The sequence below is a fragment of the Ictalurus punctatus genome, chromosome 15, assembly GCF_001660625.3.
Source record: "Ictalurus punctatus breed USDA103 chromosome 15, Coco_2.0, whole genome shotgun sequence".
In the NCBI taxonomy this organism is placed as follows: domain Eukaryota; kingdom Metazoa; phylum Chordata; class Actinopteri; order Siluriformes; family Ictaluridae; genus Ictalurus; species Ictalurus punctatus.
In genome coordinates, this window is record NC_030430.2 from 8,350,635 (window position 1) to 8,362,341 (window position 11,707).

At 37.6% G+C, this 11,707-nt stretch overlaps 1 protein-coding gene across 1 annotated transcript; it reads left to right on the forward strand.

The window, feature by feature from the left end:
• Positions 1-1,503: 1,503 nt before the first annotated feature.
• On the forward strand, positions 1,504-6,852 carry cltrn (collectrin, amino acid transport regulator). Its single transcript, XM_017486715.3, has 6 exons — positions 1,504-1,730; positions 2,191-2,252; positions 2,354-2,439; positions 4,150-4,266; positions 4,699-4,893; positions 5,449-6,852. The coding sequence occupies exons 1-6, from the start codon at positions 1,664-1,666 to the stop codon at positions 5,585-5,587; spliced, it is 666 nt and encodes a 221-aa protein (XP_017342204.1). The 5' UTR covers positions 1,504-1,663; the 3' UTR covers positions 5,588-6,852.
• Positions 6,853-11,707: the final 4,855 nt, after the last annotated feature.

Genomic DNA, 11,707 nt, shown 5'->3' on the forward strand with positions numbered 1-11,707 from the left:
GTCTCTTAACAGTTTGTCTTTTGTTGATATAAAGGCATTATGCATTTTACAAAGTGTTTAGGATGAAAACGTTACAGAAGACACTTTCACTCAGGTGATGTTTTATTTTCAAACAGGCTTATTTTCTTTATTTATTTACTTAAATTTATTTTAGACGATTAGATTTGTAGGTTTTTTCAGGTGAATTTTATGAAGCACATTTCCAACACCAAAGTTTTGTTTGTTTGTTTGTTTGTTTGTTTTTTAAACTCTGTACAACATTTCAGATGGTTAACCTTCAAAACAAAAGTTCACTTGCTGCCATAAAATCGTGACAATGGATTACCTGAAGTTTAATTTTTGAAAACTTACAAACTTGAGCTCAATATCCAAAACTTGTCATGACAATTGGAGTTAAAGAGAATAAATAAATTCACATTACTTAATAGGGCAATCATGTTTTATAGTGAATGGACTAAAGTGACATTTCAGCTTCTATTTTCCACACGATTTTATGTGAAATATTTGTAATGCTATATATTTGGAAAATATAAGCTAGCTGTATTTATATAGCAGAGTTAATACTGATGTGTTTGTGCTTCTGTAAAACTCTTGTTAAGTACATCAGTTTAATTCCTAATGACGTTCCCTACTTGTAAAAGAACTGCTTATAAACACGATTACGCATAGCTCATATATTCAATACCCAATCGCTCATTATATTTTATGAATACATTTTTATGGTCATACATGGCTTTATGGATAACCTTTCTGAAATGCTTTATAGCCAAAGGGAGAGTTCATTCTTTATTCATTTTTCTTTAATGGATTCTCAGTTCCAAAGTGCTGTACTGTGGTATAAAATAACCATATTTTTAGGAATAGGCTCTCACAGGTAGCTCTATTTTATGATTTTCAATGTGTTTGCATTTCTTTAAAGATACACCCTGATGAACCTGATCAACATGAACTGAAGTTTTTACATGTTGACTTTCAATAACGAAAAATAAGTTGATATATTCCTGTTTTCAGTTACTTTTAAACTAGTCTCACTTTAAATTAGGCTAGTTGTGAATTGCATATAGAGTATAGGATGGTGTAGTAACGCTGGTTGTGTTTCAAGCTGTTTACTATAACGCTAGCTTCATGTTTTAGCATGTTTACTATAATGCTAGTTCACGTGTAAAGCTAGATAGTGGATTGGCTGGTTCACTAAAACACTTATGTGTTAATGTGTTATCTACAATGCTAGTTCGTGGGTTAATCTGTTTGACATGAAAGAAGGAGATACAAACAACAGTAACCCTAAATATATATGAAGAGGACTGCTAACATATAAACTAGCATGACAGTTAAAAGGTTAAAACACAAACTAGCGTTATAATGAGCAGTTTAAGAGAGTAGTGTTTACCTAGGAGCTCTATCCAGCTCACAATCCAGTGTTCTCTCTGTCTCTGTCTCTGTGTGTGCGTGTGTGTAAGACATTTATCACATGCAGCACTTTGCTTAACCATTAAACCCCTCTGCCCCACCCTCTCCACTCTTCCTGTCCAGTCCTGGAAACAACAGCGATACACGCACTTCTTTCTCAGTTCAGATACGACCCGGTGTGTGTGTACGTGTGTGAAACCGAGAGAGAGGAAAAAGTTTGTGATAGAGGGATAAAAGGAAAACAGAAGAAGGGATGAAGTTGTGGATTGTGTGTGTGTTGTGTGTGGCTCCAGCTCTAGGGAGCAGCATATGTAAATCAGGTAAGACTCAGCCAGGTCTCAGTGTTTCTCTCAGTGTGTCTCATTATCTCAAAATCTCTCTTAAAATCTCTCAATGTCTCATTATCTCAAAATCTCTCTTAAAGTCTCTCAGTCTGTCTCATTATCTCAAAATCTCTCTTAAAGTCTCCCAGTGTGTCTCATTATCTCTAAGTGTCAAAGTTAAAGATTCAGATTCTTAGTGGATATCTGCCTCAATAACTGCTAACAATAACCGAACAATAACAGCTATAAACACAGAATAAACCTCACCATGAAGCTGAACACTAGAACATCACAGCGGCGGCCATCTTGGACAACCAGGATCACTTTTTTCCTCACAGCACCTTTATGTGAATGGTACTCGGATTTCCTCGGTGGTACCTGGACGTTTGAAGACGACTCTGACAGAGAACTTTTCATTAGATGTGAAATAACGCCTCTCTCTTCTCTCTGTCTGTAGAATCGCAGAGCAATGGCTATCTTGTCAGGCTCAGTATTAAAACAGAGCTGGGAGATAATGCTGTAAGTTTCTATTTATCTCCTGAAAATGTCTGAGCCCTTGTTTTGCCTGTTCATGTAGCTGTTTTATTAAACGATTAAAAGAATAATGCTTGTGGTGACAGTATGACTGGAACGACAGTGAGATGTACTTCTTCAGAGCCTCAGTGGCCTTCGCAATGATGAGCTACACCAACAATGAGAATTACACGTGAGTGGAACACACACACACACACACACACACACACACACACACACACACACACACACACACACACACACACACACACACACACACACACACACACTGTTACTGCAGTGTTAAATATAAAGCCAACTGTATAAAGATACTCGAGATTATCCATTAATGTTGTTCGGAACGCTACACAGAATGTCCCAGCATTAACTCCTCAATTATATAACTGGGGCGGCTGTGGTGCGGGTGGTAGAGAGGGTTGTCCACTAATCGTAGGGTTGGTGGTTCAATTCCTGGCCTGGGTGACTCCACATGTCAAAGTGTCCTTGGGCAAGACACTGAACCCCAAGTTGCTCCCGATGGCAAGTTAGCGCCTTGCATGGCAGCTCTGCTACCATTGGGGTACGAGTGAATGGGTGAATGAGACACAGTGTAAAGCGCTTTGGATAAAAGCACTATATAAGTGTGCCATTTACCATTTATATAACTATAAAAAAATCAACAAATATTGAATCAAATACCTAAATCTTTGTATTTAAACACACTTTCAATGAGATTTAGAGTTTGTTTGTTTTAAATGAATAAAATAAAACATCACAAACATTTCTAAGATTCGCCTTGAACCCATTTTTTTTTTGAGTTTGAACAAAAATGTTAATACAGGAATACAAAAACTCTTTATTTACACTATTTCTGTAACAGCGAACAATGACAAACTCACAATGTTTCTATCACTCTGAGAGTCATCCATCACGGGGCTGAAGTTTGCACTGGGCTATGAAGCTAATGTAGCTAAGAAATAAGGGAAACAAATCGCCACCAGTTTAGCATTGTACAGGACTAATTAACAGAGTCAAAGGACCTCTTTACTAACTTCCACCTCCGGGTGTTCCGGTTTCCTCCCCCAGTCAAAGACATGCATGGTAGGCTGATTGGCTTGTCTAAAGTGTCCGTAGTGTATGAATGGGTGTCTGAGTGTGTATGTGATTGTGCCCTGCTATGGACTTGCAACCTGTCCAGGGTGTACCCCGCCTTGTGCCTGATGCTTCCTGGGATAGGCTCCAGGTTCCCCCATGACCCTGAAAAGGAGTAAGTGGTTGAAGATGGATGGATGGATGGAAGATTGGTGGTGACAGTGGAAGTGTGGCCATTAGGTCACTCTCAGTTAACAGCTAGCGTTGATATATTCCAGCTTTATGCTAGCTTTGTATTTTGTGTATATAAGCTACATGCTTGCCTATACGTCAGCTTCTTTGTTTATATAAATGTAGATAACAGACATCTGAAATTTGTATTTTGTAAATACAAGATAATGGATGCTGGGACATGGTATGGGGTGCCATTACTTTTATGATCATGCCTTTTTCTCTTGTCTGGAAAATGGAAGGTCGTTTAAAAATTCTCAGTCTATTGTTGAGTTATTATCATTATTATCAATATTGTGATATTGTTTAGTGATGTCATTGTGGCGTACATCACCCTGACTAGCTTTATGCTAGTCTTTGAACTTTGTGTAATCTAGCTTAATGCTAGTTTTGTTAGTTTGCATCTTACACGTTCGTCAGTATGATAAATAAAGAAATAAAAACAGTTGTAGGAATAGAGAAATGCAGACAAACTGTGGCAAAACCATCCGTAGTATTTTCTCACTTTTATTAATCATTTAAAATGGGTCAGTCTGAGCTGAACTGAGCATTTCATGCATATTTGTGTGTTTTTGTCCAGCGCCTCAAACGTCTTGGTGTGTAATGAAACAAAGCGAGTATCATTTTGGTTCGTGGTGTCGTCGCCGAGCGACAGCTCTCAGCTCATTCCCAAAAATGTGGTGGAGAACGCCATCAGGTAAAAACACACACTTCACATGGTTCATCCAATAAAACTCTGGCACCTTCATTTATTTCTCAAAATTATAAAGATCTAATGTTGGCTTTTTGCCCATCAATTATCTAACAATGATTACATTATTATTTAATATCCGTCAGAAGGTGTTGATTAGTTTTCTAGAACAGCAGACCTATAAAGACAGTAGCGCAGCTGCATATCACAGGTGTAAAAGGAATAAACACTTTGGGGATGTGCTGTTAGAGGAAAATAATCATCTTCTTGGTAACAGTACATTACTAGAATAGCGCCACACAGTGTTTTATATGTTATATGTCGGTCACTTGCTGTATATACTGTAGTATGTAGGTTATATTACACACGATGTATTATTGACTCCTATAAGGTTAAAGTTTCATGTCATAAATTTCTGAGGGAAGTTTTTTTTTTCAGGAATTCGAGGAATCGGATCAATAACGCGTTTTTGCTGACGGATCAGACACTGGAGTTTGTGGGAATAAACCCGACTCTGGCGGCTCCGGTGCAGTACGACACTCCACCATGGCTCATCGTGTTCGGAGTGGTGATGGGAATCGTGTGTGCCGGCATCATTGCCATGCTCTTCAGCTCCTTCATCCAGAAGACACGGTCAGTGTGTGTGCGTGTGTGTGCGTGTGTGTGCGTGTGTGTGCGTGTGTGTGCGTGTGTGTGCGTGTGTGTGTGCGCGTGTGTGCGCGTGTGTGTGCGCGTGTGTGTGTGCGTGTGTGTGCGTGTGTGTGTGTGTGTTAGGGCTGGGCAATATGATTATATAATATTGATAGTGAGATTAGATTAGATTCTATTTGATTATAACTTTATTGTCATTGTGCAGAGTACAATTGTGAGTACATTGTGCTGGCAGTTTGTTAGCAAACCCACATATTGTCACACATCTTGTCCGGCGAAGAAGTGTCCTAAAGTATCGCGATATGATATATTTGTCGTATAGCCCACCCATATGGCAGTTTTTAAATAAAACAAGCATCTTTCAAAGCTGCATTCATGAAAAAAAACCCAAAACAATTTAATAATACAAAACAAAAAATATTAAATAAAAAAAACAACAGATTCTAGAAATTCCAATCACGGTGTTCAGGTGGAGAAGGCCAGAGATCGTTCCTATAGTAACTAAAACCCAACTCTGCCCTCTTCTCCTCCTCTCAGGGCGAAGAGGAAACACTCTGAGGAAGTGGAGGAAACCGGAGAAAGAGTGACAGGAAATGGAATAACGTGTGAGATTCTGAAGGAGAAAGATGGCTTTGATAACCGAGGATTCGCTGATGATCGCTTCACCCAACTCTAAAGACCGATGCAGTTTAACACGTTTATCAGGAACTTAGTGCAAACAACTGAGCTAATGTTGCTAGTAGCAGAAGTCAGGCTTCACTAGCCTTTACTTCCACTCAGCTCCAGAATTATTGGCAGCCTTGGTAAATAAATATTGGTAAAACATAAATATGGCACGATACCACTTTTCTTTTCTGATACTGAAACCTTGAGCATCAGCCGACTCCGATATCGTTTTCTTTTAAAACTATTAAGCTTCCTTTCTTTTCTTTCTTTTAACTGAAGCACTTCACAGTTACACTCTTACACACAAAAATCACTTACTTTACATTGTACCAATCCCAACAATTTGTCGGTTCCAAATAAATTTCTTTACTAAATCCAATTCCAATCTTTGCCATTTGTTCTGATATCCCAGATGTTCTCTTCAATATCCGATAAACCATTTTTTGCTGGTATCAGTCCGATATTGATTCTGTGTAAGAAAAGGTTATGAAAAAAGTCTTTGTGAACAAATAAATTTGTTTTGCTATTTATTTAGCTAGGAAACTGCGGTTAATCTGGAACCACTGAAAACATAGCAGGAATCTAAGCTTTAATTTATAAGTAAATTTATTCTAAAATGTAAAAAAAATAAAAATAAAAATAATCAAAGAAGAAAAAAAAATTTGTTTCAATAAATTGACAAAGAATTAAAGGTCAGATTTCATTATTATTATTATTATTATTATTATTATTATTATTATTATTATATTTACATATAAAAATAGTGTGATATAAAAGCTGAAATAAAACAGTAATATAGGTGAAAAAATGTAATGTGAGCTGACTGTATGATTAAAAATATTACCCAATTCTTTCTGAAGCGAATCAGTTTTATATTCAGATTTATATAATAGCTATAATTATATGCAAGATGGTCATGCAGGTGGAAATTATTCTAAAATTATTAGTTACGTAACTGTTATGACGAATATCATCATAACTTTAACCTTTTTTTTTTTTTTTGTAATTTTTTGTTATTTGTTTTTAATCATGCTAATTTGTCAAATGCCATTTCTCCACCTGCTATACTGCACTAATATAAATCCAGTACAGTGAATAATGATTAATACTGAGTCTGGAGCTGTGTGTGAATGAGCTGTGTGTGAATATAAAGACCAGCTTGAGGAAATAAACTGAATGATATTTCAGGTTGATTTGAGGAATTAAGGTAAATGTGTAAATGTTTAGAGTTTTTCACACAGCGTACGTGATGAAATAAAAGCAGTTTGTATCACACGTGGACTTTTGGACTCGGCCGTGTGTGTGTGTGTGTGTGTGTGTGTGTGTGTGTGTGTGCAGCTTAATGATCATTCACAGACATTCATTCTTCAGAATCAGCACAAAAACATTCACTCATTGTTGCAATCACTGTTAAACTGAGAGCTTCTTTCTCTCAGCATGTAAGAGTTACGATAGAAGGAGTTGATTAGTTTTCTATAACAGCAGCTCTGACAGTAGAGCAGGTTTATAATAACTCGTTCCGATATGTTATGGTTTCTATAGTAACAGCTTGTTCACAGGGACGTGTACAGCGGACGCTCCACTGATAATAAACATTTAATAATGCGTGTAAACGTTGATATGCTAACTTTTTTTGAAGTAAGGAGAAATGTGTTTGCGTAACACGTAAGGAAGGAGTCTCCAGTGTTAGTGCTCTGTAACAGTCAGAGGTAAAGCTGTAACATTAGAAGTTTTCCCTCATCTTCAGGACAGACGGGGTTATGCTTCTTTGCGGTTTCTTGGTAACACGACAAGCGAAGTTTTTTTGTCTTATTAACTTGAAGAGAGAGAATAAAGAGAGGGAATAAAGAGAGAGAATAGAGAGATAGAATAAAGAGAGCGAGAATAGAGAGAATAACTAGAGAGAGAGAATAAAGAGGGAATAAAGAGAGAGAATAGAGAGACAGAATAAAGAGAGAGAGAATAAAGAGAGAGAGAATAGAGAGAATAGAGAATAAAGAGGGAATGAAGAGAGAGAATAGAGAGAGAGAATAAAGAGAAAGAATAGAGAGAGAATAGAGGGAGAGAATAGAGAGAGAGAGAATGAAGAGAGAGTATAGAGAGAGAGAATAAAGAAAGAGTATATAGAGAGAGAATAAAGAGAGAGAATAAAGAGAGTGAGAATAAAGAGAGGGAATGAAGAGAGAGAATAGAGAGAGAATAAAGAGAGGGAATAGAGAGAGAGAGAGAATAAAGAGAGGGGTGGTGAGGGAATGAATGTTTACAGCTGCTATAACGTAAGCGAGAACAGGAACTAACTCGTTTCACCGACATTAAATGTAGCTATAAACGGATAAGAAGTATGACGTGTCATTCCTTAATAAATTAAAAATGTATACGAATTCCTGTGGCATAAAAGGAACAATACAGTGATGTTCTTTCCACACAGTGAGACTTTCAGGGGAATAAAGAAGTTTGTGAACTGCTGAATTGTGTAGGAGGCTGGGGGCGAGGCTAATTCCTGGGCAAAAAGGAAATGAAGAAAGTAAAAGTGCTGTGAGTATAAATGTGTTATCTCTGGAACACTGATTACGCTCCTGTTCACGGAGAGCTGAGAACATTTAGAACGTTTCTGCTGAGTAAATGAGTTACTGGTAAAAAAAACAAAACAAAAAAAAACAGCACTGTCACACTTTTCACATTTCTTTCTTTCTGTCTTTTCCTTTTGTTAGTTTTCTTTCTTTCTTTCCTTGCTTCTTTCCTCTGACCTTCCTTCTTATGACCCTGATGTTATAATAAAAGATAAAGATAATAAGGCTTTGGAGAGTTTTATATTTGAAATATTTTTAATGGACAACTGAATGATGTTGACTGAAAGTGTGGAAGTCTTTCCTCTCACACACTCGATTAAAAGACGAGTGCAGGCATATTTCGGACCTGCATGTGTTTAGCTAAAAGTTTCTGAAGTGTTTTAGAACTAAAATCCACTTTAAGATGCTTGTTTAGTGATTTCAGGATGATGATGACGATGATGACGATGACAATGATGTTACCAGTTTAGCATTGTGAACTAAATCTGCATTCACTGCTTTCTGATTTCTCCACACACAGGACGTACTGTACATATATTACACTGTACATCTAAAAGTTAATCCTAGCCGTGTTTCATATTTACACACACAATCAGTTCACAGCACGATGTCCTTTACGTTACTCTGTGTGCATTTGTTATCTGTATTTTAAATAGCTTTATCTTCCCCATTCTTTCTAAGTTATTGATATACTTAAAGCACATTTGAGATACACAATATAAACTGTATTAGAGATTAAAAGGTGATGACATCATCACAATATTTCTAATACATTTTAATCAGATGACAGAGTTTCAGAGGCCATTATTTTTTTTTACCACTGCTACGAAGCAATGAGTGTGTGTGTGTGTGTGTGTGTGTGTGTGTGTGTGTGTGTGTGTGTGTGTGTGTGTGTGTGTGTGTGTTTATCCACAAGTATAGGAATATCTTTTGGGGACATTTGGTTGATCCCCATGAAGAAAACGCCTTTTTTACACACAAAAAAAGAGAGAAAAAGCGCAGCTTTAATTTAAGAAACTAAAAGAGCTGAAATTTAATTTGCCACATTAATAATTATGTAAATGAAAGGTCCTCACAAAGAGTAAGACAAATGTGTGTGTGTGTGTGTGTGTGTGTGTGTGTGTGTGTGTAAGAGAGTTATGAGTATATAAACTGCTGAGCTACCATCAGGTCAGATTAAACATTAACTCCATATTAAGCTGTTTTTCGATGCTTTTCCATTATCTATCACCACCTGTCACTGAAACCAGGATAAAACCACATTTGAACACAAAGCCACGTGCTGATTAACCCCTGCGCTCTGCCCGTACTTAGCAATAGATCTACAGTTCACAGCTCATATTGACTTTGAGCAGCTGAGACAGAAAATAACATTTGAAAGGACCAACCAGGTTCTAGATGAACACTAAAGACACACAATAGCAAGTCTCAAGTTTGGGGACGCACCAACCAGCAGGTGTGTGTGTGTGTGTGTGTGTGTGTGTGTGTGTGTGTGTGTGTGTGTGTGTGTGTGTGTGTGTGAAGACATATAGAGTGAATTCATGTGTTTGATATATTTTTGTAAGATGTATTTAGTGTTAATTGATATTGCAGCACATTCTGTGATCCGTTTTATACCAGGAGTTGATTAATTTTCTATAACAGCAGCTCTGATGAACCTATACATCTGCTCATTTGTGCAATTAAAAAAATCAGACAATGGTGTGGCAGCATGAGTACAAGTGAGCAGGTGTACGGGTGTTCCTGTTAAAGTGTATATGACGTAGCTACTGTATAAGCAGCAGCTATTTCACCTTTTTTTTATTACACTTTTTTTTTTTTTGCTGATGAACAAATGCCCTGAAGTCCCTCACACCATAAAACACAGCTGATGTTTTTTTCAAAAGGCTCACTGAGCTAAACAAGGTTGCTTCTTGAACCTTTCCATTTGAAAAGAAAGTGTGTGCTGCGTATGAAAAAGATTGAGTCAGCGTCTTCAATGTCGGCCTGAGCCTGTGGGAAAAACAGTGGAAAGTCAACAAAATCACTAAACTGAGAGTGTGTTGACTAAACACAGGGGCTGTGTGACCCTGCTTGAGGTAAAACAGCCTTGAGTGTGAGTGTGTGTGTGTGTGTGAGTGAGAGAGAGAGAGAGAGAGAGAGAGAGAGAGAGAGAGAGAGAGAGAGAGAGAGAGAGAGAGAGAGAGAGAGAGTGAGTGTGAGTAAGACACCGAGCAAAAACACACACTTTCAGAAAAGCAAACTGGCTGCATACAGACATGCCTACAGAGAATGCAATATAAAGGCAGCCATACATTAAACTAATCTCATTGCTCAGTGACTGTCATGCTGTAGGGCGGCCATGCCCACAAGGGGACAGATTGGTAAGCCCACAAGGCTGGCGCACCATCACCACCTTAATCAATTATCTGCTGACGCACGACTCCAAAGGCAAACGCATTCAGAACCCGGGAGGTTTACTCTGTCATTAAGCTGATATTTTTAGATCCTAATCTCTGCCTGACTAAATCTGGATCACTGGGTTGTGTTAGAGGTCCTGCTGAGATTCATGAACTTTATAAAAACACCAAACTTTCACTGCAGTGACAACTGGGCCGATCTCGAAGGAACTCAAACTCCACCCTGAATAACTTGCATATTAATCTTTATCATTATCATCTGAGCTTCAATGGCATCTGAGATTTATTTCATAATTAAATTCTTTTTTTTGTTTTTGTTTAAATTTATTTAATCGACATGTTGATGAAACGATTTTCTTTTTGGTTTAGTAGAGTCCTACATTACCCCCGATCGCATTGAGTGATGCGGTGGCGCTTCAGCCCTGTAGTCTGTGAAGCTCTCCCACCTCCTCATCTGTACCCTCTGCTCAAACAGGACAGCTTCCAAAGCTTCAACTTTCAAGCTAATACCACCGTCATCTAGTAGATCGTTAACTAGCCGAGACCAGTCTCTGCTGTAACTCGGCACAGCTGCTTGATATCTCCACTACTTCTGCTCTGGATGTCTCATTACTATGATGTTGAACATCGTAGGGAAATGGTGCTCTTTCTCTTTTGGTTTTTGGCACCTGATCGTTATCACTTATGTTTGAGATTGTTCAAAATGTTTCTTCTATAAAATGCCATTGTTCTGCATTAGCAATAACCACTAACTTCTCACAGGTACAACAAAAATACAGCACTGGACAACAAATGAACACCAATCATCAAACACATCACAAATACACCTACTTCAATATAAAAAAAAAAAACATATTTAATGTGTTCCAGTGTGAAGTTTTCCGTTAAATTGTATTAATGAAGGTGGCATGATGGATTGTTGATATTTTAATTGCTTCCTTAGTGATACTGTCTTTGTAGTGATTTTACAAATGAGTACAAAACCTAATTGGAGGTGAAATCAAACGACTGTTGCTTTAAGCGCTTTGTAAATATTTTAAGAGGAGCCAAACTGTCATTTTATTAATTTACTTGTATTTTTATAAAGTATCTCGTGGTTTTAAAACAACAATACGTTTTTAACGGACTAAAATCGTGCGCCCAACGTATTCAGGGAGGTGT

What these genes read in the sequence shown, in the direction of transcription:
- cltrn (XM_017486715.3), top strand. Translation starts at nt 1,664, where the DNA reads ATGAAGTTGTGGATTGTGTGTGTGTTGTGTGTGGCTCCAGCTCTAGGG. An exon ending in GAGCAGCATATGTAAATCAG is followed by an intron (nt 1,731 to 2,190) that starts GTAAGACTCAGC and finishes CTCTGTCTGTAG; the next exon opens with AATCGCAGAGCAATGGCTAT. An exon ending in ACCAACAATGAGAATTACAC is followed by an intron (nt 2,440 to 4,149) that starts GTGAGTGGAACA and finishes GTTTTTGTCCAG; the next exon opens with CGCCTCAAACGTCTTGGTGT.